Source organism: Trichosurus vulpecula, chromosome 4, assembly GCF_011100635.1.
Source record: "Trichosurus vulpecula isolate mTriVul1 chromosome 4, mTriVul1.pri, whole genome shotgun sequence".
Lineage (NCBI taxonomy): Eukaryota > Metazoa > Chordata > Mammalia > Diprotodontia > Phalangeridae > Trichosurus > Trichosurus vulpecula.
Window position 1 is genome coordinate 156,525,095 of NC_050576.1, and position 27,276 is coordinate 156,552,370.

General features: G+C 47.9%; 1 protein-coding gene across 1 annotated transcript; it reads left to right on the forward strand.

Annotated features, from left to right (window-relative positions):
* The first annotated feature begins 37 nt into the window (after positions 1–37).
* KCNJ10 (potassium inwardly rectifying channel subfamily J member 10) lies at positions 38–27,135 on the forward strand. The gene is made up of 2 exons (XM_036758256.1): positions 38–303; positions 21,744–27,135. The coding sequence occupies exon 2, from the start codon at positions 21,744–21,746 to the stop codon at positions 22,881–22,883; it is 1,140 nt and encodes a 379-aa protein (XP_036614151.1). The 5' UTR covers positions 38–303; the 3' UTR covers positions 22,884–27,135.
* Positions 27,136–27,276: the final 141 nt, after the last annotated feature.

The window sequence follows — 27,276 nt, forward strand, 5'->3', positions numbered from 1 at the left end:
ACCATCCCTCAGCCGCCCCCCACCCCTTGGCCCCTCCATTCACACAAAGTTTGGCTCCATCGCTGCGGAGGGAGGGGGCGGCTCGGCCCGGCCCAGCTCTGCCCCCGGCCCGGCCCGACCTTGGCTCCGGCCCCCGGCCCCGGCCCAGCCCTTATCTGATCGACTCGTCTAGTTTAAGAGCCCGGCCCCGCCCGTCACACAGCTCCGCTCCCCTCCTCACCCTCCAGCCCGCCCCGTCAGTCAAGCCTTCAGTCCATTCTCTCGGCCACCCGGTCCGAGGTGCCTCCCTGCCCAGAACCCAAGGTAAGGGATGCGGCGACTGTGCCCCTGGGGTATCGGGGGGTGACAAACAGAAGCTGGTGTTTCCAACAGGAATCGTAGAGAGCTGCCCACCCCAACCCAGAGACTTTCAACCAGCCCTCCGCGGACTTCGGCGTCCCGTTCCTTAGCTTCGCCCTCTATAGAAGTCCTTACAAGGATCACTGAGAAGTAGTGGCTCCCCCACCACCTAGGATTGAGGTGGGGGAATCTCTGGTCCCTTGTCTCCTTTCTCCCCACCCTACCACTTCCACGGGAGCTTCAGGCGGTCCCAAACTGACGACACAGCTCCTCAGTCCGTGACAGTGACCCCCAGATGTAGCCCTCACATACATGCTCCCTGAATGACAAAGGCAGTGCCTCCCTCCTCCCAGAAACACTTAGAAGCCTCCATCCCGCTCCCCACATAGTAAAATTCGAATAGTGACAGGCACTCGGCACTCGCGCTGGACCACACACTAGGAGAAACACGGCTCTCGTTCGGGAATGAGTTAAAGTGATGACAATCTCTGCCTGGTCCAATTGCCCCATTCCTAGCTTGGGGGCTTTTCCCTAGCACGTGCACCCACTCCCCTGTGACCTCCTCTACTCCACCTCCCCATCCCCACCCGCCTCTCAGCTGCTTAGGACTGAGCTCCCCACCTGCAACCAGCGACTGCAGGCAGCTGTCTGTGTGAGGGGAGCAGTGGGACCATTTGAAGACTCCAAAAACAAGCAGGGAGAAATGGTCCACTGAGGGAGACAAGGTAGGGGGCAATTACCTCCCCTTCCCCATTATACTTCTCTTTCCTCACCTCCACCCCTTGCCAGGGACTGATCAAAGACCCTTTGGTTAACCCCTCAGTGACTGACGGAGATCAGAACTTTCAGGCTAGAGTAGGGGGAGTGAATTCAGATTGTTCCTGGCCTTTCCTTAGTTGGGATTTCAGCTCCGGTGTGGACTGGGAAGAGATTGTTCTTCCCAGAGGTGGAGAGAGGAGTGGGATCATCATAGCATCACAGATCAGGAACCGAACCTGAAGGGACTTTATAGATCCTCTAGCCTTATTGTACAGATGAGAAACTGAAGTGGTGACTCCACCACAGGTAATAAATAATGGAGCCAGCATTAGGAGCCCAGTTTCCCTGAGCTCAGATTCAGTGCCCTTTCCCACATCATATTTCTTCTCTGGGAAGGTATCCTCCTAGGAAGTCAGAGAGGAAAAATACTCCAGGAGGGGCTGAAGGGGTATTGTTTCAGAGGGTGGGCTCCAAGTCCAACCAGGACCAGGACTAGCCACAAAAATCTCAACCCTAGGTCCTAGGTATTCTGGATGGTCCAGCAAAAGCAGGGGTATAGGATCTCTAAGCACATTCCCAGCCTAACTGTGGTCACCATACTGTATTTTCGTTCAGAGGTCAGCACTGATGATCTCTGGATTTAGGTTGGGGGTTAGATAGGGGTGAAGCTCAGGGGACCTGGAAGAAAACAGGTATCTTGGCTTCCAGCAAATTCTTCAGAATTGTAGTGGGGGGGAAGTATCATGATGGGAAGAGGGGCAAGGGATAGTCTACAGAGGTAGTAGGCATAGTCTTGAGTGATGTCAGTTTCTCTTCTTCCATGTCCTCTCCCTAGCCCCTTTGGTGACCAGGGTGAAGGTAGGGAGAAAGGGGGGGCTCCAGGCCTTTCTGGCCTCCAGAAGCCCCTGCCAACCTGGGCCCTGAAAGGAGCTGCTGTTTTCAGATTCATCCCTCCTCCTCCCTCTCCCCCCCCCCTCGCCACCCTGCCTGAGCAGCCAGTTCGTCTCTGTGGATATCAAATGGCAATGACTCCACTAATGGGGAGGGGAGGGAATGGTCCAGATTCCTTATAGTAGCTTTGGCACAAAGCCTGACCCCCCACTCCTCACCCTGAGCAAAAGCCACTACTGTTTTGCCATTTATATCCTGCTCTGTCTCCACTCTTCTGAACCCCATCTGCCCCCTTGCTATGTCTGATGTGATTCCACCCACACTGCTGCACATGGTGGGTGTATATTTGGTGTGCAGGGGCAGAATTATCCTCCTCTGCTCCCCCTGCAATTACCTTATACCCTCTTGTATCACTCCCTACTCATGAAGTCAGTTCTATCATCAATTTAAGATTAAGAGCTTGGGAGTGAGAGAGAGAAGAGGCTGGCAAATTTATTCAGATGTCCATGATGCCAGTATTACTGCATCCTTTCTACTTGTTTCCCTGGCTCAAAGAATCTAAGATTTGAGGGTCAGGGCACATCAGGTCTCTCTCCCAACCTCTCCCAATTCTGTGCAGTCCTGAGATTGATGATCTTGGGGGTGGGTGGGTAAGGTAATGCAGAGTGACCATAGAGGGACCCTCCAGAATCAAGTTGGGAAGATGCCTGGATCTTAGACACAGGGCAGAGCAGGGCAGTGACCCTTTGGCATTGGCTACGAGGCTGGAGAGAATAGAACTGGGTAGTGGAGCCCCCAAAGCCTGTTGCCAAAAGTTATTTAGGACAGAAGGAAAAAACCAGCTTTTGGAACCCATTCCTCCCCCGGCCTAGATTCTCCTTCTGCCTGACTGGTTCATGGTCCTGCCAAGACAAGGGCAAGTGTTTGAGATGGCAGGGTGAGGCTGAGGACCTAGATAGAGGAAAGAGAGTATAGGAAACCAAGATACAGTGCTAAGATGGGACCACAAGAAGGTTGAGGAAGGGGATCCAAAACCCCAGTAGTGATAGGTGTGTAGACAGAGAGTAGGAAGATGTGTTCATCTGGGTCTTAGATAAATGCAAAGGAGAGGCTGAAACTAGAGTTGGTTAGGTTCTCTTGACATCATCTTGTCCATTCCCTTGTCTCTGGACCAACTCGACAGCCCCTCTCATTGGGGGATCACAGAGAGGAGGGGTGGTTTCTTCATGCTTGGAGATACCAATTTTTGCCAGACTTAGCATTCATTGTTCAGGTTGAAGCGCTCCTCCCTTTACCTTTAACTAACCCTCTCCCTGAAGTGTCTCTGTCCTAGGATGCCCTCTCTTCCTGGTCCCCTCCTGGAGCCTTTAAAAAGCACAAGGGAAAAACACTGTAGGGAAAACCTATTCCCATCAGTGAGTTCCTCTAGGAGCCTCTATTTTGTGGAGGGATTCAGACCAGCTTGCATTCATTCCCCTCCTGGTTCTGATTCTGATTTTCTCTGGATTTCAGAACCATCCTCCCTCTCCAGCCAATTCTGCTTCTGAGCTCCTTTTGGGTGTCATCTTACCTTTTAAAATGGAAGGTCCTCAAGAGCAAGGGCTCTTTCTTTTTGCTTGTATGTATATCCCCAATGCTTAGCACTGTGCATGGCACAAAGCAAATGCTAAATAAATGGGTGTTTCCTTCCTTCCTTCTTTCCATCTCTTCCCTCCCCCCTTTCTCCCTTCTCTCCCTTTCTTCCTTTCTCCTTCCCTTCCCTCCCTCCCCTCCCCTCCCATCCCTCCTTCCCTTCCTCCCTCTCTCCTTCCTCCTTTTCTTCCTTCCTCTCTCCCTCTTCCTTTCCTTCCTTCCTCCCTCCTTTCCCTCCTTCTTTCCTTTCCTTTCCTTTCCTTTCTCTTCTCTTTCCCTTCCTTCCTTCCTTCCTTCCTTCCTTCCTTCCTTCCTTCCTTCCTTCCTTCCTTCCTTCCTTTTCATGTCAAATCCATAACCCAGGCTGAGAATTACAGGTGGTTAGGAAAAGGAAGCAAATACTTAATAGAGTATTGGATCTAGAAAGGGCTTTAGACTTAATTTAACACAAAGCCTATATTTTACAGATGGGGAGACAGAGGTGCATAGAGGTAAAGTAATTTCTTTAAATTCTTTTCTACTGGGTGGGAAATAAGAGATTATAGGGCTGCTCAGTCTGGAAAGTAGAAAGTTGGGGAACCTGGAGTGAGGCAGGAAGGCTGAATGGTGGTCTTCAAAGCACTTAGAGGTTAGTGTGTGTACAATGCATAATAATTATTATTTTATATACATATGCACATATACACAAATATTTATGTATATATACATATGTGTATATATGTATATGTGTGTGAGCATGTGTGTGTGTATAACCTGAACTTTCCTTTCTCCACTGAGGACAGTAGAGTTGAGGAAATAGGAGGATGATGCATAAGAAAAAGGTATCTGAAATAGAGAGTGTAGAGAAGAGAAAAGGAAAGGGAGGCTGTGACCTCTTTGTCCCAGGTGACCTCCTGGGGAAGAAGTCATATCATCTGGCTCTGCCTCAGAGACAAAGGGATAGATGTGACCGTGGAGGACCAGCCAGTCTAGAATTATCTTAGAGACTAAAGTTCCACAGTGGTGCCCTAGGCATCCTTTCTCCTCCAGGTTTCAGGGGCCCCAATCTTTACCAGGTTCTCTTTCAGTCTCTCTAGATGTTCCTTTATCTCCTCCTCCTGACCTCTTAAAGTGGGTTTTACCCTAGACTTACTTCTCAGAGCCTTGTCTCATGGAGCACAATGCCTTGCACCCAATGGGTACATAATAAACTTTGTCTAATTCAATCACCAACTATTCAATTAGTACCTACTGTGTGCTAAGTATATGTCTGATAGATAAAGAGGTCTCATTCCTCAGTTCCACAGCTCCATTCACCTTTTCCACATCTCTGGTTCCAAATCTCCTACTGCCCACAGGGCAACGCTGTAGGTCCAAAATTAAGCACTTCAATTCCCCACCTCCCCTGCCAAAGTCCCTTATTCCATCTTCTCCATTTTGGCCAATGACATTAATCCCTGGGCTCACCATAAGATTTTAGGGCTAGATGAAACCACCAGAAAACACTTCAGCCATCATCTAGGTCACCCCCCTCATTTGACAGATGAGATAGTGCTCAAGAAATTAAGTGACTTCCCCAAGGTCACACAGATAATAAGTAGCAGATTCAGGATTCAAACCCAGGTGTCCTTGGTTCATTCCTCTACATTGCTTATCATGGAACTTTTGTGTCCTCCCTCTCTTGCCTTCCCCCAAACTTGTCAATCATTCTGCTTTTCCTGAACATGGCTTTTTGTCCTTCTATACCTTTCCATCTTCATCTAGGCCCACATTCCCTTTCTGCTTGGACACCTCAAACAACCTTCACCCAGTCTCTCTCTACTCCTCTCTACTTTATACCCCACACAGAGAATTGCCTTCCTTATTCCTTATTTAGATCCTCACAGTGACACAATCATCTCATACCCAATGAAAACTTTCTAATCATAGGTTTTCCACTGAAGGCATCATGATGTACAGAAGGAGAAAAAAAAAGCATTGCATTTGGAGCCAAGAGATCTGGTTCAAATCTCAGCTCTTCTACCTTGAGTCTTGGGATTGTAGATTTGAAGCTGGAGAGGACCTTGGAGGCCACCTACTTCAACCTCCCCATTTCACAGATGAAGAAACTGAAAATCAGAGAAGTTAAATGATTTGCCCAAAGTCATGCAGATATCCAGTGCCAAGATTTGAACCAAGGTCATCTGACTTTTCAGAGCCAGTACTCATTCCATTGTCCCATGCTGCCTCAGGGTCTGGTCTAGAGGTTACAATCACAGAATTTTAGACCCTTTAGAATCTTATGGAGCATTAGTCCAACCCCCTCCTTTTAGAGATGAGGTAATCATTTTTGAGCCTCTATTTCCTGATCTATAAAATGGAACCCCACTTTATAATGTCTGCCCCCACCTATGTGACAGTTATTGTGAAGGTCACATGTTATAATGTACCTGGAAGAGCTTCGTAAATTGTACAGGAGTACCGAATGAAGCTGTTGCTGTGTACTTGGGACCCTCTTCCCCCCTGCACTGACCTACTAGGATTTCCTCCATTTATAGACTTTTCTAGGCAAACAAACTAGACCTTTCCATTGTTCACCCATACCTCACCTTCTCCCACCCCTGAGCCTTGACAGATTCCATCACCGCTCCCCCACCCTTTCTAGGTAAGGACCCCCACCTTCCCCTTCTCTTGGCTGACCACTGACCTATTTCCTGGCAAACTGTTCCTGACTCACCTTATCCAGGAAGGCCTCCCAGACTGTTTCCACCCAAATATGTGAGTCTCTATAGCATCCCTCTTCATGCTCAGGCCCAGCTATCTTTCAGGATGTCATATGTACTAATTACGGTGTTAACATTTTAAATTATTTATATTGGGTATATGTCCCATTTTTCTCCCATGGAGTTAGCTGAGTATAACTTCTGACTGAGATAATCTCCAAGTGCCCAGCATGGACATGGGAGTAGATAAGCAGAAAGTTATAGGTTGCAGCTAGGAGCTGGGCCTGGAGTCAGGAAGATCTGAGTTCAAATGCAGCCTCAGACACTTACTAGTTGTGTGACCCTGAGCAAGTCACTTAACCCTGTTTACCTCAGTTTCCTCATCTATAAAATGAACTAGAGAAGGAAATGGCAAACCATTCCAGTATCTTTGCCAAGAAAACCCCAAATGGGGTCATGGAGAGTTGGACACGACTGAAACAATATAGGTTGCAATGTGGAAAAATGTTGGACTCCCAATCATTTTCACTGTTCATCATTCATTCATTGAACAGATATTAGTTAAACATTTTACACTGTACAAGACATTATACAAAGCTCTGGAAACGGTACAAAACTCCATAAAATGTGGTCTCTACATTCAAGGAGCTAATAATTTAGTAGTAGAAGAAGCTATAGTAAATGCATGGAGATGTGGGTTTGAAGCCCAGCTCTGCAACTTACTATTTCTGTGTCTTTAGGTGAGTCATTTCCCCCTCTCTGGGCCTCAGTTTCTTCCTCAGAAGTAAGTGGTGCATGGGAAAAGTGGGGGACTTTGAGTCGGGAAGACTAGAGTTTCAGTCCTGCCTCAGACATCAGCTGTATGATCCTGGGCAAGCTCGTGGCATCTCTTAGCTTTCCTTTTCTCGGCTGTAAATAATAGCACTTACCCCTCAGAGTTGTGGTAAAGATGAAGCGAGATAACCTAGGCGAAGGGTTTTCAAATCTTTAAGTTCTATGTAAATGTGCACTGTTGCTATTATCTTGAAATGGAGAAGTTAGACTAGATAATCTCTAACGTCCTTCCACTTCTAAATCCAATGAGTATAAAGTACAATCAGGTTATAGATTTAGAGCTGGGAGGAACCTCAGAGGTCATTTAGTCCAACCCTTTCATTTTATTGATAAAGACACTAAGGCCCAGAGAGACCACGTGGACAAAATTGATTTATCCAAGGTCACACAGAGAGTAACAGACTAAAGATCTGAACTGACTCCAAATCCAAATTGAAGGAAGAATCACTTCTAATGCCAGAAAGTAGGATCTGAGGCTCCTGGGCATCCTGGGTCTTAGGCAGGGGAGGAAGCGGTCCCTCAGGACCTCCTGGAGTAAACCTTTCTCTTCTCCCTTCTTCTTCCCACACTCCTACACTGTTTTAGTATGGGGACCTGAAATGGGGACCCTGTTACTTTTGTCATGTTGGGTCAAAATGCTGCATGTCCTTGCCCAACACCAGTCTGGTTCTAGCCTGACTTTGGAGTTCAGGACTCACTAGGCTGCTGTAATGTAGGGACAGTGAGACAGTGAAGTGGGGTCATGTTGGGACAGGTCCCCTCAAGGGCCTAGAGTTATGAAGTGGTTTGCTTGAAGTCACAGGAGGGTAATAAGGTTTTCAAGGAGCATCTCAGGATGACAGTGTGGAAAGTAATAACAATAACTTACATTTCTCTGGTGCTTCGCAGTATACAGTCTCCCCAAATATACTACTTTATTTAATCCTCAAAATAGTCCTGTGAGGTTTGTATCCCAAGTATTATCAGTCTCATTTTAAAGCATAGTAAACTGAAGCTCAGACAGGTTAGATAACTTGCCAGACACCACCAAGCTGCTAAGGAGCAGAACTGGAAATCAAGCAGGTTCGTCTTTTGTCTCCCATTCTAATGTTCTTTCCACACTGATCTGAAAAATAGCCAACCTGGTGTTTCTGGCTGGTCTGTCCCCCACCTGATATTCTTCTATTAACTTCCAAAGCCCATGCCCTTCCTTGACCTCATAGTCTGTGTAGTGCCCTGGGCTGGGGGTGATGGGAGTTTGCATTTCTTGCAACACAGCTGCCCACCTGGTTGTGCATCCTGTTTGTATGCCCTGTTTCTATGACTCAGTGCCATTCCTGGCCCCCCGTCACCTTTTCCCAGATAGTTTCCCTTAATTCTGTTCCTGGCCTTCTAGCTGTCTCACCCTTTACTGTGCCCTGCTCCATGCCAGCTGTCCCCAGTAACTACCCCTGGGTTCCCTCCCTGATTTGTGTCCTGGTGCCTGGGGTCGGGATGGAGCTGGAGGTGGGGTTGGGGATGAAGGGGCTTGTTGAATGGATGAATGGGGACAGGCCTGGACACTGACACTGCTTGCTGCTCACACAGGGTGGTTGTGGTGGATACAGAAAAAGAGAGACAGACACAGAGCATGAGCACTGATCCCCCTGGCTAAAAGCCTGGGCTCAGGTACTCTCTCTACCTTGGTCTGTCCTCATGAAGCATGTGAGAAGGGCCAACTGGGGTATGTGGGAAGGGAGACTTCTGTGGCTGTAGCGCCCTCCTTCAGGATCCCACCCTCAGACCTGACTCTGGCATTTTTAGCTTCATCTGAAGAGCTCTATTTCTCTAGCTTCTACCACCCCCTTAAAAACTGTCAGGGAAACTAAGGCAGAGAGTGGGTGGGCCCAGCTCCCCTCCCTTCCCCCATTCTAGAGGCATGCCTGGATGCTATATTTCCAAGCCCATTCCTCCCTTCCCCCCTCATCCCTAAGGGGTTTCTGTGGCATTTTTTCATTTGGAAAATCCTTTCTTGGGGCTTTTGGGGGGTTTGGATCATGAATAGCAGACTCTGTCAAGGGGTTCAACCCTTTCCTCTTTCTCTTTCCTGTTTAGTGCCTTTAAGGGAGCTCTCAAGGATCCAAGGCTTCTCATCTCTGTCCTTAGCTCTGACCCAGTCCTCCCCCACCAAGGCCCTGCATCCTCCTCCCCCCGACAACTCCCCCACAACCATACACACACATACCCTCCCAGACTGTGGGACAGGGAGCCAGAGGAGGGGCCAGCCCTGCATACTAATGCAGGGCCCATTGTCAAAGCCGCTTTGTGCCCCAGCTCTCCATTGAGGCGGCTCTGAGGCAGGCACAATGGGGGCTCTGTCCCTGAGTTCCCCCCAAACAGTCACCTGCTTTCAGAGCCTCTCCTCCCCCCCCAACAGTGTCCGGAGGGGCTGGGGAGAGTGGAGGAGTGGGCTCTGAGCCAGGGGCCTTGGGGGTGGGGGAGAATGGGCAGGGGGCACTGCCACCCCTGGGTCAGGCATGAAAGATGGGCAGTTGGCAAGTCCAGACTTCACTGGGCACAGATGCAGGCAAAGCACTGAATTCCCAGTGGGAGTTGAATTGGGGGGGGCAGCCACTCCTGCTTGGAATGTGGGTTCTCTGGGGTTGGAGGAAGGAGACACTTCCAGAGGTGCCCACCTCCATGGTCACAAATACCCAGCATGGTCTCATAACTATCATTCCTCTGTTCTCCCAAACCCCTGACATAGGATGAAAACAGACACACCACCCCCTGCCCATTTACATCCAGACACTTATATATGCACACACACACACTGGCACACACTCATACATGCAGACATGTATCCCCATATACACAAAGACATTCTCATATATGCAGACACATACACAGATATGCTTATTGAGACACCGCATGGTGTAGTGTAAAGACCTCTGACTGTGGAGTCAGAAGACTTGAGTATGAATCCTAGTTGTAAAACATCTTGGCTGTGTGACCCTGGGCAACAGACTTAACCTCTCTGAGCCTCAGTTTCCCCCTATGTCAAATAGGAATAAAAGTATTTGCATTACCTACCTCCTGGGGTTGTTGTGAGGAAAGCACTTTGTAAATCTCACAGCACTATAGAAATGTGAGTTCTTATTACACATGCCTGCTCATACATACATATACATCTGTAGGTACACACAAGACCCCACCTACAGACACAACGACATTCACATCTCTTGCCATCATTGATGGCCACACACAAACACACCTGCACATATACTCTGACACCTACTCAAATATACACACATGTCCTTTACCTCCTCCACCCCCTGACCCATCCTAACCATGTTCTTGGGTTTGGAGGCCTTGGCACCCCCTTTCTCTTCCATGGGCACTCCAGCTCCCCCCCACCCATGCCCTTGCCTGCCACCTGCTGCTCTGACACAGGTTGTAACAAGTTTGCACTTGTTGTGACCTCGAGAATGTGGCCCTGGGGCTGAGAATGTCCCACTACTCCAAGAGCCGCTTAAACTTTAACTAGAGCACACTCCCTGCGGCTCCTGAGCAAGGCATAGCAACCTCTTCCAGAATCCTCCCCCCCCCAGAAAGGGCATGGGCCCCCCTCAGCAGCAAGCCAACTCCCCACTGTGTGGTCGCTGCACCTCTCATCTGTTTCAGTCCCCAAAGCTATGTTTCAAATGAGGATTCCTCTCTCCCTTACCTGCCCCATCAACCTAGGAAGATGTGAGAGGGAATGAGAGGATGAAGGGAGACCTATTAGAGAACCCTGGAAAGGTCACCTCATCCTTGTTCTGCCTGGCCAGATGGAGAGGCTCTCCAACCCCCCAGGTTGCCCATCCCACTATCCCCGATGCTTTTGTGCTAGGAAGTCTTTTCTCATATCCAATCTCCATCCCTTCTGATGCTGGAGCTCATACAGGGCTAGGCTTCACAACCTCTCAAAGATGAAGCACCTTTTGGTGTCAAGGTTCTGGTAGTGCACACCCTCGAAGGACAGGGAGGGAAACCATAGGGGTACTCCCACCACAAGATGAGCGTCCTAGGGACTAGAGCGAGGTATCAGGGAAGGGATTCTGGCTTGGGGTAACACCCTCTAAAACACTAATGACAGTAACACCTGAACTGGAGTTCATTCGCTTGTTTGCATATTTTATACACTGCCAATGTTCCCTGTGTGGCAAAATGAAGAATGCATGGAAAGCTCCTAGGCCCAGCCCCTTCCTCAGTGTCCTCCAGGCCCTCCTCTCTCTCCTAAAGCCCCAGCCCCTTATCTCTCCCTCATTAACTCCTAGCCTTAGTCCCTTTCTCCCTCCCTGCCTTCTCCTTCTGTCTTCTCTCAGGATGGGTCTTCCCCCCAAAAATCTAATCATTGCTCCAGTCCAAAACCACTGGGGATAGTGAGGTGGTTGTGTTCTTGCTTCCACAGCTTTCTAGGCAAAAGTCTCCATTGCTTCTCTGTTCCAGGATTCCGAGCAAGGGACAATTGTGTCTGGAAGCTAAAATAAGCTTTCCAGAGATCGTTGGCTGTGGAATTTTCTGAAACTTTCTGAATTTTCTGACAGATTTTCAATATGTCCCACTATGAGATCATTTTGCCCCATTCCCCTCACTCCTGCCAACCACCCTGCCCTCAAAAGAATCAAATCTAGGTTGAGGTGGAAGGGTAGTAATATTGGACTTGCCCTCATCTTCAGTCTGGTGTGTACACTTGTAATTGTCCTTGCCATCCCCCCTAACTCCATTTGTTTTCATCTTCCCTAGTGTTGGTCCCAATCAGACAGATTCCTAATTCTTTCTCTTACCCCACTTACCTGAAATGTAGTAGAGGGAGAACATGAGATGAACCCAACCAGATGTTTTTATAGGCTGGGACAGCATAACTGGGCTCTGCAGGACCTGGGAGCCTACTCAGGGACAGAGGCCTGTGGAAAGAACAGGAAGAGAAATGGCAGCTTTGGGGGAAAGGGCAGGGATATTCCTGCCATCTTTATGTTAAAAATGAAGCAACTGAGGTGAAAAGTGGTTATTTATTGAGTTATTCCATTAGGTTGAACCAGTCTAGGAAAAGTAGCCATAGAATTCCACTTTGGAGTTTTCAGACAGGCCCCTTCTGACCCAGTTTCTTGACATGAACAATCCAGCCAAGTCGGACAATTTATTGTTCTCTATCTTGTGCTTTTCCACAACCAATCAAGCTGTTGCTACTGCCTTATTCTCCCTTCTCTCCCTCATTTTTGCCTGTGGAAAAATTCACCCATCTTTCAAAGTCCACTTATGTATACATCTGGAGGGAAAAAAAATGTAGAAACTTTGTAATCCCCAGGGACTAAGGGCTGGTCCTTCTCCCTCTCTCACCTTCCCAATCTTTCTCCCTAGGCCTCAGTTTCCCTTTCTATTGATCAAAGGGTAGGATCGTATATTTAGAATTGAAAGGAACATTAGAGATTATCTAGTCCAACACTTTCATTTTATGGATCAGGAAACAGGGGTTCAGAGGTTACAAGACTTGCCTGACGTCACACAAGTACATAAATGGCAGAGGTAGGTTGAACTTGGACCTTTACTGCCTCTCAGCTGTAGCCAGGAATCTGTATCATGGGACCACGGGCAGCCAGGGGGGTCAGGAATGCTTCCTAGGGATGCCTTCTGGGTCTGGAGGACATCTCTTGGGTCCATAGCTCTCTGGCTTTGACCTCCAGGTCCTGTAATCTGCTCATTCCCCTAAGTCCTAGCAGAGGAACCCAGGGGTCCTGCTACTGGGCCTCTTGGCTCCAGATTTGTGACTTTCTGTTTTTCAGTTTCCCCTGCAGGACTGTGACTCCTCCAGAAGCCTGGGTTCCCCAGTGACAGAGAGCTCACAAGTGTGTTGGAGAGGAGTCACTAAGAACAGATACAGAAAAAGGGAGAGAGCCAGGAGGATAGGCTCTAGGAGCAAGTGTTAAATTCAATCTGGAGGAAAGAGAGATTGAAGAGAGACTGAATTAGAATCCCCAAGTCCTTGAAAGGTTAGGCTGCAGCTGCAATAAGGGTGACTGAGGGCAGACAGAAGGAGGAACTTTCAAACAATAGGGAGTATCAGATCCTAGCATGGGTGACTGAATATGAGGGAGGAGTATATATGTAATCGTTTGCTCTCGCATAACCTCTTTCAATAAAGAAGAGGTTTTCTTGTTTGAAAGAGGTAAGGCAGGAGGATGAATGAAATGACCTCTAGAGGTCTCAGCCTGTTCTAAAAAACTTAATAAAGGAACTGATCCCACATGTACTCCTACTGGAGTGTGATCCTGCCTGCCCCTCCGCCACCCAGAAACACTCCATTCCTTAGGGTTTTCCTTCAATCTTCTATTCTTTCTCTGAAACCCCCCCACCAAGGATTTTCAAACACTTTCCTCTTACTACTTCCTTATACCCCAGAGGGTAGTTACCCAGTAGGCAGGGAAACTGAGGCATAGAATTAGGAAAACAGGGATGAGACATAGGCCAGTGCCCCTGCCCTTCTTCCCTTTTCCCTGCTGGAGGACAGTATGGCCTCATTCTGGGCCCAGGGGGCCAGGAACCCCTGAGGAGCCGGTCCGACAAGCTCAGGCCCCTCTCCGGTTTCCTGGCTCCTCCATAGGGCCATGGCCCAAGATGCTGGTGGCAGATCTGGTGACAGCTCAATAGTGCTTTGGACTCCATTCCCCTAGGCCTTATCTCCTGGGGCCTGGCCATCTCCATGCCACAGACCAGCATTCAGGGCCTGCCAGCTTCTTGGAGCTGGGAGCCTGGGGAAGGTGAAGGGTGCATGACCTGATTGGGGGTGGTGGTGACAAAAATTGGGAAGTTCAGCTCTACTTAGTATCTTAATAACTAAAAAATATACCCCTCCAATGACCCCCATGACAATTTGCAGGAGCCCCTCTTGCTAGGGAGTTATATGGGAGGAGGCACCCAGGGAAGTGAGGGAGAGGTAAAAGTAGATTGGGGATCCCTGACCTCATCAGTCTTTGTTCATCTAAGAGAATAATGTACTCTGGTCTCTTAGCCCTCTGCCCACCAGCCCCTTCTTGGGCTTGGAGATTGGTGATTCTGTGGCAGAGAAACAAGGGCTACTTGGCATAGCCCTGAGTTTCCTGGGAGCATCTGGAAATTAGATTAGGTGCTGTTTTGGGGGAGGGTTCAGGGAAGGAGAGGAGTCTGCTTGGGGCCAATGACAGTTCAAACAGCACTTATGGTGACCCCCCCCTCCCCAATCCCACGAGCCAGAGAGTCCTGCCCTCTGCTGGTGGGACACTGCTTCTCCAACAAGGAGTTCTAGTGTACTGACATCAAGGTGTCTTCTTCCTGCTCCATCCTCCAGTCCAGGCTGTCAGATCTGGGGAGAAGGAGGTTGGGGGCAAATCTCTGCAAGGGAGCTGAAATGGTAAGTGAAGCCATTAGAAAAGGCTGCTGGGTGGATGGCTGGACCTGGAATCAGGAAGACCTGAGTTCAGATTTGGCCTCAGACATTTCCTAGCTATGCGACAGAATCTGGGCAAGTCACTTAACCTCTGGCTACCTCAGTTTCTTCATCTGTAAGATGGTGATAGTAATAGCACCTCCCTCCCTAGTGTTGTGGTGGAGATAACATTTGCAAAGTGCTTTGTAAGCCTTAAAGCAGTGTTTCAATGCTAGTTATTACAGTGTCCCTGCCCTCTGTGTAGGACATCTTCTCTCTCTGTTGGTACCCTCTGCCATTTCTCTTGAAGCCTCCTCCACGCGGTCCTCCCTATGGAGAACCTCTGGAACACAGAGAGGGATGTGCTGAAGCTTAGAGAAGACTCGTCATCCCTCAGAGTATGGCTGAGAGAGAGAGAGAGGAGGCCATCTTGTCTATTCCCTTGCCTCAACCTTATTCCAGGAAGAGAATTCCTCCAGGATTCCTCCAGGAAAGGGACTCTATAATCTCCCTTTATCCAATTCAACTCAATTCAACTACTCTTAGGTCCTTCATACTGTCTATTATGTGCTTACCCCAATGACTAACTTCAGTCTTTTCTGTTTGGGATTAATCTCATTTCCTCTGACTCCTCAGTAAGAGGGACTGGAAAGGTGAGAGGCGGCAAGAACTGGAATACCATCCTCTGGGCTGCACGTGACTTCAGCCCTTTCTTTAATGAGAATGACTGATGGGACTCAAGGCTGAGAAGTTTTGTTTCCAACTTTTCCTCCTGGGCAACTGTAGCTGAGTCCTCAGTCACCCTTTAAGCCCAGGTCCACAAAAAGAACCCCAGCTGTTGCCAGGACACATAGCACTGCCGCCCTGGTATAGGGCAGATTCCTTGGTGCGGTCCCCACTGTGGCCTGGTGATCCTGGAGGGTGGGGAGGGGGTGCATAGAACCAGTATCCATCTGCTGAGTGCCCCAGGGAGCCTGCCCTCCTGGTGCCCTCAATTTACAAACTGAGAGAGGGAAGCCCTGGAGTGCCAACCTCCGGGCAACTCTCTGCAGGAACATTGTGCCCTCTTTCCAGAGGACAGAGGGCATGACCTAAAAATTGGGAATTATTGGGCTTGGGAGGGGGAAGGGGGGAAAGAGGGAGCGGCCAAGATCAGCCCATCAGACAGAGGAGCTGGATGGTTTGAGAAGAGCCTCTAGTATGGTCCCATCTCTCCTTCCCTCCTTCCCCTAACCGGAAAGCACATGGGGGAACTGAAGGGGCCAAGCAGAGGTCTCTGGCTCCCAGGAAACACTTTGAAGCCTTTTCTCTTTTTTGTTCGGGCAATGAAAACTTTCCAAACATTGACACAAGGGAAGAAAAGCCTATTCTTCTGCCATGGGCCCAGGGCCTATGTGCCAGGCTGAGGCCAAAGGATGGGAGGGAAAAGGGAGAAGGGCAGAGGATGGGGATAGAGGCAATTTTGACTCAGCCAGAAATAAGCATGAACACACACGCATACACATAACCCTCATCCTGTCCCCTCCACCCTCCCCCACTCCAAGTTTTGTTGTTCATATAATTCCATTTTTACTTCTCTATATTTCTAGAAATTAATGAAAAATGAAGCTGCCTCAAGATAATAAATCCCAAATCCAACCCCATTCTTCCCCCGAGCTGACCTAACCCACAATGCTTCTCCCTCTCCTCCCTCTCTCTCTCTCTCTCTCTCTCTCTCTCTGTATCTCCTCTCATCTGTCCATTCCCCCTTCCCAAACTTGGATGTCTTTGCAAGATCCTGCTTCACTGTACTTAATCTACTTTGGGAGCCTTTTAGGCCAGACTGATGTTTGAGTTGGAATTGGTAATCCATTAAAGATATAAAGCCAAGCCTGGCAAGATGAGATTGTGGAATGATTTCCCATTTCCCTGGATGGCAAAACAAATGGGAATGGGCTAAAATTGCACCAGACGGGATAGCCTCCCTGACCTCTGGTCTGGTCAGCCCACCCCTGGAGAAATGGGGACACATTTCAGAAAGGAAAAACTCTAGTGAGTTTGAAGCAGAGCAGGATGGTGGGAAGACTGGAAAGCGTACCATTTCTAAGATCTACTGAAAGAACTTAAGGTGTTTAGTCTGGAGAAGACAAGGGATGAGGGGGAAGACATAACCTAGTTGTTTTCATGTATTTGATGGGCTGCTGCATAGATGAGGGAACAGATTTGTGCTGATTGGCCCCAGAGGAAATAAGGAGGAGGAAAGGGTAGAAGTTGAAGAAAGGCAGATTTTAGCTCAAAATAGGGGAAAACTTTCATAATTAGAGATTTCCAAAAGTGGAACAGATACTGCCATTCAGTTTTTCCAAAATTTTCTGAAATGATATCTTTCCTATAGAGACATCATAGGGGTAGAGGATGGAGAGCTGGCCTTGAAGTCAGAAAGACCCAAGTTCAAGTTCTGCCTCTGACACATACTGACTTTGTGAATCTGGGCAGGTCAATTAACCTCTTGATGCCCAGTGAATTTTCTAAAACTCTAAGTGTAGAACTGCCAATTTACATTGTTAGTGGGAGTTAGATCCCTCACAATGAATTCCCTTCACCAAAAAAAATCACAGATATAAAGAAAAAATAGTATTATTAGCTGACATCTATACAGTACATTAAAGTTTGCAAAGAGCTTTACATAGATTGCCTCCTGTGATCCTCATAACAACCATAAACAAACATACATATATACATATATGAATATATATGTATATGAATGAGAGAGGAAGGGAAGGGAAAGAGTATGTGGGAGTATGCGTATGTGAGAAAGGATAGAAATAGAGAGGGGGGGAGAGAGAGAGAGAGAGAGAGAGAGGGAGAGAGAGAGGGGTGAGGGGGGAAGAGAGAGAGAGAGAGAGAGAGAGAGAGAGAGAGAGAGAGAGTTATTATGTAAGTTCCTTTAGGGCAAGGACTATTTCATTTTTAATTTTTATTAGTATTTCTCCAGTACCTAACATATTCTTGTCACGTAGTAGGCACTTAATAAATGCTTGTTGAATAGAACTGAGGTGCCATTTAAATTCAGGTGTTCCTGACTCCAAATCCAACACAAGAAACCGGGGAGCCCCCATGAGGAGAGGGAGGTGTAACAACAACGCCACTTGCAGCTGCTGTGGGGGTGTAAGACCAATAACACTAGCACACAGGAGGGCTGCTAGCACAGATTCTTTGATCTAAAGGAAAGCAACTTAAAAGGGGTCAGCAATTTTACTTTAATCAAACATACATATATATGTGTGTATATATATATATATATGTATATATATATATATGTATCATTCAATTAGTTGAGGGGAAAAGTTAGCACCCTGAACTTCAGAGGAAACACAAACAGAAATTACAAGCAGAAATATATAAACAGAGCAAACAGAAACAGCAAAGACCAACGGACAGGATTTCCAACTGTCTGACCAAAAGCAATGCATACATAGTCACCAGAGAAAGAAGCACCACCATCTGGGTTTTTCAAAGCTGGGGGGCTCCTTAATGGCTACCCAGAGTCTCATCTGGCTAAGTCATAGGAACACTTCCAATGAGTGAGCCCCAAAGCAAAATGCTAACCTCAGAGTATATATCTACACTTCTTCAGGGTCAGGGGACATCACAACCCTAGTGACCCAGGCTTATGTGACTCGGATTCATGTGACTTAGGCTTCCACGTGACTTAAGAAGGTCACATGGGCCTATTAATGGATGGGAAAGATCTTCCCATTAAGCAAAAATACATTAACAATACAGGAGGGGAAGACAGAGACAAAGGAGGAGAGAGACAAAGAAGAAGGAGAAACTAGGAAAGGGGAGAAAACATACCCAAGGAGATGACAGGATGGATGAGAAACAAAGGACACAACACAAAAATCAGAAAATAAGGGGGGGTAAGTGGACTCATAGAAGAAAAGTGGGGAGAATAAAGAAGACTGAAAAAACAATAGAAGAAAGCTGGAGAACACTGAGCATAGGAAACAAAAAAGAATGCTGTCACATCTAATTACCCATGTCATTCATCCAGGGCATTAGCCCTGAGTAAAGTCTTCCTACCAACCTGGCTCCCACTGGTCTCTCAGCATGCTTTGATCAAGAACTCCCCTGGTTGTCAGGGTGGGAAGAGGAGGTAACCTAATTTTAATAGGAGTTTCAACAAAATAGCATTAAGAAGGCAAATCCATTGCTAAAAAATATAATTGTGATAAATGCATTCTGTGGCTGGCTTACATAGCTGGTTAGAACACGAAGCTTTTAGTTCTTGACCTTGTGTTTGATTCCCCTGTGTATGGAGGTATGTGGAATTCGTTCACAGGTACAGATTGCTTCCTTAATCCTGTCCATTCACTTTTAGAGGTCCAATGGTTAGTGAAAAAGAGTCAGGAAAACTAGGTTCAAATCATGATTTCAAAACTTATGATCCCTGGTAGATTAGCTCCTGGAAGGCTGGGACTAATTTGATCTTTGTCTCTGTAGAGGGACGCTTAAGCCATGTTTGTTGCATTGACTTGGACAGCTGTGTGATAACAGTAAAGTTATTTTACTCCACTGACCCTCAGTTTCCTCTTCTGTAAAATGGAGACAAAAACGGATTTGAAAACGTACTAGCTGAATGACCAAGGGGGAAAATTCCCTTTACGACTCTGAGCCAGAGCTTTATAGATTAAGATATCTGGGTAAATTAGAGGACCCTCCCTAGTATAGTTAAGGGTGTGAGGAATTTGGAGGTGAGCGTTGTGGTTAAGACTAGCTGTTTTATTCCACCTCACAGGAAGGGGGGGGGAGGAGCATTGAGAAGCACCTGTGCAGAATCTGGTTATGACCACCCACTATAGCCTGGGACAAGAGTCAGCTGCCCTACATTCAAGTGCCAGCTCTTTCACTTCCTGTGTGACCTTGGCCTGGTTCTTTCATCTTTCTGGGCCTCATTGTTCTCATCTGTATGACAAGGGGAGTTAGAATATATAACATCTAAAGCTCCTTGCAGCTCGAAATCTATGATCCTGTGATCTCTGTGGTCCCTTCCCAGCTCTAAAGTCCTGTGATTCTTCTGATGTTGATCTCTCTTAGCCTTCTCTGAGCTTGACTTTGGTTTGAGTCCTGAAGAGTAGGACAACATCACCCTCTGGTGGTAGAAGTGGGAGCAAAGTGGGGACAGAGCCTCTATGTCATTGGAGCTTTGGCCTGCTTGCCTTGCCACATGTCTGGGTCCAGTTTGAAGGTGGAGGGGATGAGAGGGAGATCCTTTCGCAGCCACTCTTGGCCCTGGCTCTCCATGAGGAGCCAAGTCACTGGGGTGTGGGAGGTGGCAGACACAACAGCTGGGGGCATCAGATAACAGATGAAGGAGGCAGATAAAACAGCTGGCACCAGCAGATACAACAACTGGAGGTGGCAGACACAACAGGCGGAGGTGGCAAAAAGGCCAGCTAGAAGCCAAGGGCCCTAGTGCCCATGAGGATGAAGCTGAGTGAGATGGGCTATTGAGGCTGTGTTTGTCCTGGTTTTTCTAGGGTCACTACACATGCAGCAGAGATATTTCCCCTTGGAAGCTTGAGACCAATGAGAAAAACCCTCCTAGGAAGTTTGGGCATAATTGTCATTACTTTGATTATGCTCCAGGAGGAATCATCCTTAATCTCTCTTTAAAATTTTTTTCAAACAAGGGAAGGCAAAAGCAGCAGCAATCTAGACCCCTGGGTGCTCTGAAAGTCTTAGTGACTTGTCTTCCTGGGAGTACTGCTTCTCAAGATGAAATTATCTCCCCAGGGCAGGGCCAGGACATCCCCAGGAGGCCAGGCCCCCAGGCAGAATGTAGAGGCTCAGTTCACCAATGCTTCTTTACCCCTGGAAAAGTACAAGTTACTCCACAGGTAGGCAGGGGTGCCACATATCCAATCTAGAGGAGATGGTCTCCTATTTCAGTGCTTTGTTCACTTTTCTACTGGCAGGATGCACAGCAGTCCCGAACTTAAGTCTGGTCAGACACCATCAGTAGTTAGCACTCAATCCCTCTTCCACCTTCCTCCCTGGGCCAGAACAATTCTTCAGTTTGAAATCTACCAGTCTTACCCAGGGGCCCCTTAAGAAATTGCCCCACCACCTTCAGAAGAGCTCCTTCCTTCATTGTTGCTTCCTTTGTCCTATGTGCATCTGTGAATCCTGTCCATACCTTTACCTGTTACATGCGGAGTCCCTCAGGCACGAGATTAACCACCAAGCATTATTTGGGGACAAGCGGAACAGAGGAGAGGGAGACCAGCTTCTGAGATGTTGTGATGTAGTAGACCAAGGGCTGGACTTTGGGTCAGGAGGGACTTGGGTTTAAAAGCCACCTCTGAGCCTCAGTTTCTTCAGCTATCAAACAGGGATAATGAAATCTGCAGTATCTACGTGGGTTTTGTAAAGCTCAAGTGACACAACCTAAAAAAAGGCACAGGGACAGGACCTGATATATGAGGAACTCCTAGATGGAAAAATTCCTTATGCTAATGCAGGTCAGCACCTTCTCTACAATTTATAGTCTTTTAAAACCACCCACAGCACTGAGAAGCTAAGTGACTTGTCCAGGATCACACATCCAGCATGATTTGGATGTGGACCTTAAAGTACTATATAAATGTCAGCTGTTATTATTTTTTAGACAGCTAAATATCTCTGTGTCTTCACTAGGTTTAGGAATGGGGACAATCATAGACATAGACTGAGAGCTGGAAGGGATCTTAGAGACATCTCCATTTGACAGGGGAGGAGATTGAGGCCCAGAGAGATTGTGAATTTGCCCTAAGTCATGCCAGGAGTGGCAGGGGCAGAATTCAAGCCCCGGTGCTGATACAAAATCAGTGTTCTCTGTACTGGGGTAGTGGGCAGGCCTGGAGATGCTCTCATAGGATTGCCTTTCTTGCTCATGACATACACCAGCATAGGCAGAATCCTACCTTAGAAGCAAAAGCTCCAGAGGATTTGTTATGGGGCCTAATGGAGATTAGGGCTATTTAGAAGCAGTGGGTCCCATTTCAGTCTCTCCTCACTCCCATATGGGGATGGTGGGATGAGACTGTGGTCAAATCTGAGGCCAGGCTGATGGTAGCATCACCCTCAGAAAAGTATAGAATTTTCAGAGACCCTCTTGGCGTGGCTGCCAGAGGATGGCCAGAGTCTTATATAAATCTCTGTCATGCTGTCTTCCTCTCCAGATGACTTCAGTTGCAAAGGTGTACTACAGCCAGACCACCCAGACAGAGAGCCGGCCCCTGATGGGTCCGGGGTTGCGCCGCCGGCGGGTACTGACCAAGGATGGCCGCAGTAACATCCGCATGGAACACATTGCTGACAAGCGCTTCCTCTACCTCAAGGACCTATGGACCACCTTCATTGACATGCAGTGGCGCTACAAGCTGCTATTGTTCTCTGCCACCTTTGCAGGAACCTGGTTTCTGTTTGGTGTGGTATGGTACCTGGTAGCTGTGGTCCATGGAGACCTGCTGGAGCTAGGGCCTCCTGCTAACCACACACCCTGTGTGGTACAAGTACACACGCTCACAGGTGCCTTTCTCTTCTCTCTCGAGTCACAGACCACCATTGGCTACGGGTTCCGCTATATTAGTGAAGAGTGTCCACTGGCCATTGTCCTCCTCATTGCCCAGCTGGTGCTCACTACCATCCTGGAGATCTTTATCACAGGCACTTTCCTGGCCAAAATTGCCCGGCCCAAGAAGAGGGCTGAGACCATCCGTTTCAGCCAGCATGCTGTGGTGGCCACTCATGATGGCAAACCCTGCCTTATGATCCGTGTTGCCAACATGCGCAAAAGCCTTCTCATTGGCTGCCAGGTGACAGGTAAGCTGCTCCAGACCCATTTAACCAAGGAAGGGGAGAGCATCCGGCTCAATCAAGTCAATGTGGCTTTCCAGGTGGATACAGCCTCTGACAGCCCATTCCTCATCCTACCCCTTACTTTCTACCATGTGGTGGATGAATCCAGCCCTCTGCGTGACCTGCCCCTGCGAAGTGGTGAGGGGGACTTTGAGTTGGTTCTGATCCTCAGTGGGACAGTGGAATCCACCAGTGCCACCTGCCAAGTGCGCACATCCTATTTGCCGGAGGAGATCCTCTGGGGTTATGAATTCACACCTGCCATCTCACTCTCTGCTAGTGGCAAGTACGTGGCTGATTTCAGCCTCTTTGACCAGGTTGTGAAGGTGACGCCCCCCGGCAGCCTCCGAGATACCACTGTCCGTTATGGGGACCCTGAAAAGCTCAAGCTAGAGGAATCTTTCCGGGAACAGGAAGGGAAGGAGGGCAGTGCCCTCAGTGTACGAATCAGCAATGTCTGACTGCTTTGACTCCCACTTCCCTCACCCCTTCTGGCCAGAGGAGATATTCTCTGGTTCGACCCTACCCCCTGACTCATGCCTGTTCTCTCTCTCCCAGCTCCCAGGTGGGGTGACCTGCCCAGGCTCATTGGAGAGAGCCCCAGAATCACCCTTCTCCCAATCCCATCTCCCTATACCCAGTGGCCTATAATTTGCCTAGGCCAGCCTGAGGGAACAGTCCCTCTTTGGACTGAGTACCACCTCCAAGCCAAGGTTTGGGGTATTTGGGACAGAGTAGATTGGGCTGAAGAGGATTAGAAAATCTCAGCCATTACTGGAGACTCCATAAGAGAACTGTGCAGTTGGATGGATGGACTCTGCTCCATTTATGAAACTTGGTGCCTTGAGGATGGAGGACTTCTTTTCTACCTTCCTACCCAGCTAGTTCCCTGAGCCCAGGCTCTCTCTGCTGGTCACTCTGGGAACTACACTCTTAGATATGCCTGATACTGGGACCTGGCAGTGGATAAAGCATCAACCTGTCCTAGTATCCCTGCTATACCCCAACAGAGTACACTACTTCCTCTTCTGATGAGACTGATTCCCCTTCTGGCCCAAACCTATGGGCTTGATCACCACCATTTGCTCCTTCACAATTCCCCAAGTGGACCCTCCCCACTATGTCCCAGATCTGACTTGTCCTTCCTTTGATGCCTATATCCCCAAAGATTGGGATTGATCATAATAAATGACCACAACATATAGTCATACCACAATCACACACTCACAGAGTTTAAAAGTCTTCAAATTGAGGATCCAGGTGCTTATCTCCCTAGGCTATTCAAGGAAGGGTTCTCCAAGGAAGGGTTCAGGTGTCTGAAGCCTCAGGAGAGGGTCTGAGATGATGTTTCAGACAGAAGCTGCACCTAGGTATCCCTCCCTTCCAACCAGTTTGTTCAATGTCCCTTTTCCCTTACCATACTGGCTCTATTTCCCAAGGTGAATGGGAAGTGGAGAGGACTTTTCTTTATTCTTTGCTACATTGAAGACAAGATCTCAGGGCCGAGAAACTCTAGTGAAAATTGGACCAATTTCACCAAGTGGGAAGTTCTCCATATGACAGGCCTTTGGGTAAAGCAGCTTGGGTATACGTTCAAGGAACTGGTGATATGCTGTTGAGGACTGGATAGAAATCAAGATCTATGGTTGGAAGTCACTATTACCACCCCCACTCACCCTGTACTCCTCTGAAAAGCACAAGTTATTTCCTGGGTCATTAGGTAAACACCTGAATGCTCTCAGAAAGAAGAACATGACATTCCTGGGGCCCAGAGGAAAGTGAAGAGGATCCACTTTGTCCCAACCCTCCTGTTCTCCTAGAACTCAGTCCCAGATGCTTAGTGGGCAAGTCTTCTCAAAGAAACAGGACTGGATTACAGCCCACCCAAGGAAGGCAGTGTGATGCAATAGAAAGAATGCTGGATTTGGAGTCAGAGAACCTGAGTTCAAATGCTGGTTCTGTCACTTACTACCTGTGTGACCTAGAGCAAATCACTTAAACTCTCTGGGTCTCACTTCCTTGATCTGCAAATCAGGTGGGCTAACTGGCCTCTCAAGTCTTTTCTAGCTCCGAATCTGTGATTCATTCCCTGGTTAGAGAGCCACCGAAGAAAGCCTCCATATCCATGGAGGGTAGCCCTATTGGCAGGTAATGGACAAGTTTTGCAGAGTTCTTGTGGAATGTCATTAAATGAGGTACCTGAGAGAAGACCCTGTCTCTACATCAGGAGAGAGTAGGCTATAGCAGAAGCAACTATCTGGTGGTTTATATAAGCCTATGCCCAGCTAATCACATTCCAACCTATAGTTTTACCAAAAATGTGTTTGCATCCAACTGTCCTATGTACACTCATCCTGTAGCCCTGTAGACAGGCTCCCAGTAGCTCCAGGCTGGCCCCAGAATCACAAAATGACCACACCTCCATAAGCTCCACCCATGAAGAGCCTTTTGGACTTGGCTAATCACAACCGTTAAGTGGAGCCTGATACCACCTCTCCATCGATCTCTACCTATAATAAACCCCTCTAGAGGTCCCTGGCCTAGGTGGAGTTTAGACAGAGTTGAAGCTTGCAGATACTTGAAAGACTTCCACAGGGACCAGAAGGGAGGGGGCCATCTTCTGGCCAATCAGACTTTCCTGATTTCTTCTGTACGTGTGTCTATATACAGAAAGGGACACTTACACACTGACATATAATGTCCTTACCTATATGTTATTCCTAATCAGTCCCCATCCATCTGGTTTCTTCTGCACATAGCTGCCACCCCCTTACATGAGTCATTCCTCCTCCCTCCCTCCACTCCCTTAGTCTTAGTCCCAACTCTTTGGACAGTAAGCAAACTTGAGAAATTGACTGGAACCCAATTCACTGGTTTCCCTCAGTGGCCCTTTCCCTACTTTCGTCCTGTCCCTAGCTCCAGGCCTCCATGTAACTTGCACTTTATTTGGCATGTTCTCCTTTGGTCTGATCTGGCACTCATCCCCTCACCCACATGCCAGGGATCCCACTCTCCTACCCAACCCTGAATGCCTTCAACAGAGGGCAGTCTCTCCCCAGATGAGTCTTATTTCTCTTCTAAACTGTGAGATGTGCCTCCAGATATGGGCAGTTCTTAAGAAAATGGATCATATCTCCACTAACCATATCTGGGAATTTGGGGAAAAAGGAAGAGTTAGGGATACAGATGGGGAATGCTTCAGAGGATGGTCTGGTAACTCCCGCAAGGGGTGGGGTCCTTGAGGTGGCTGGGGTGAGAAAACAGAAGAAGGTGGTGGTAATGAGGGAACCCACTGAAACCATGAAAAAAACCACCAAACTTGTATGCCTTACATTCACCTCCTTACAACACTAGACACCTTAGATAAGGGGGGAAAGGTCATATGACATGTATAGAAGGTTTACCTATGGAAGAGAGATAGAATAAATAATATATAATATATACATATCTGCATGTGTAAATATGTATACAGAAAAGTGCACAAAGAACTTACAGTGAGGGGCAGGACACAGGGCAGGTTGGGAGAGGGATGGGTGGGATGCCCCGGACTCCCTGTCTCATGATGGCCACTGCTTCTGGTCACAGTCTAAAGTTGGGGGATTGGCTCTGAGGTCACTGGAGATTGAGAAAGGGTGGAATGGGCTGATCTTGTGGGAAATAGAGGCATCTATTGTGAGCTTGTGATATTCAGAAAACTAATCATTCCCCACAGCCCAGTGCTGCTGCTAGGGCCTGAAGGGGGCCTACTGGTGGGTAGGGGAAGAAGCAGAGAAAGTAAGAAAGGAGAGCTCTTGGGGAGGAGGCTTTTTGGGTTCTCACTCTTAGTGTAGAGGCTAAGTGTGGAAAATGTCTTATCTCTGTTTCTGAATCCTAGCAGTTGGCTCCTGGCCCACATGCACTATTTTTTTAAGTATAGTCCAATCCAATTTGTCCCTCTTAGTAGTCCATATTCTTTTCTATTCACAGAGGTGATGGCAACTACAACCTGAGCTGTTAGGGGTAATGACCATCATCACCGAGATTCTATCATGGCCTCCCTATCATGTAAGCTGGGGGTGGGGGCAGGGGAGCTGGGGTAGGAAGATTCTGCCTTGCCCTTGTGGCTCCCTCATCTCAACCCTCCAATGGAGGGTACCAGTGGTACTCCTAAGATAGATGCTTAAGCATCTAAGTGCTGGTTGAAAGCAGCACTTAGGAGGATGATGCCTCCAAAGGCAGGTAGACCCTAATCCTGTCATGAGTGAAGATAGGTTGCTTCTGTATAGCTAGGAGAAGAGGGTACAATTGCTCTGGGGAAGAGCCAGCTGCATCTTTCACACTATGCTTAGTCCCTCAGCGTCTCCCAAATCTAATGAGACTACCTGGGGATTTCATATGTGGCCTGAAGGAAAGGAAGAGGTTACCTACAACTCCCCTACCCTGCGTGGCAGGAATATTATTCCCTTCCCCAGGCTGTTACCCTAGTCCTTCTCCCTCACTTGGCTTATCTAGTTTGTTTTTAAAGTAACATGCTGCTGCCTTCACTATAAAGCTAGCTTGGGCCTCTGGCCCAGTAATGGCCCATTCTACTGAATCAGAAGTATTTAGGAAAAGGTGTTTCCATTCATTACGCTAAAAACTAAACCAGGTCAGATTTATCCAGGAAAAAGATGCTTGAGTATTTTTTTTTTCTGTACAGAATAAGCTACTAAATAAAATACTTCATCACCATAATTTGTATCCAGGTTGTCCTTGGAAAACAAGCCTCTTAGCAGTAATAAAAAAATTTTAATGGGGGCAGTTGTCGGGGGTGGGGTATGGAGAGAAAGAGATAGAGAAGCCTGGGAGTGGTTAGGATTTGACCAGATTAACAAA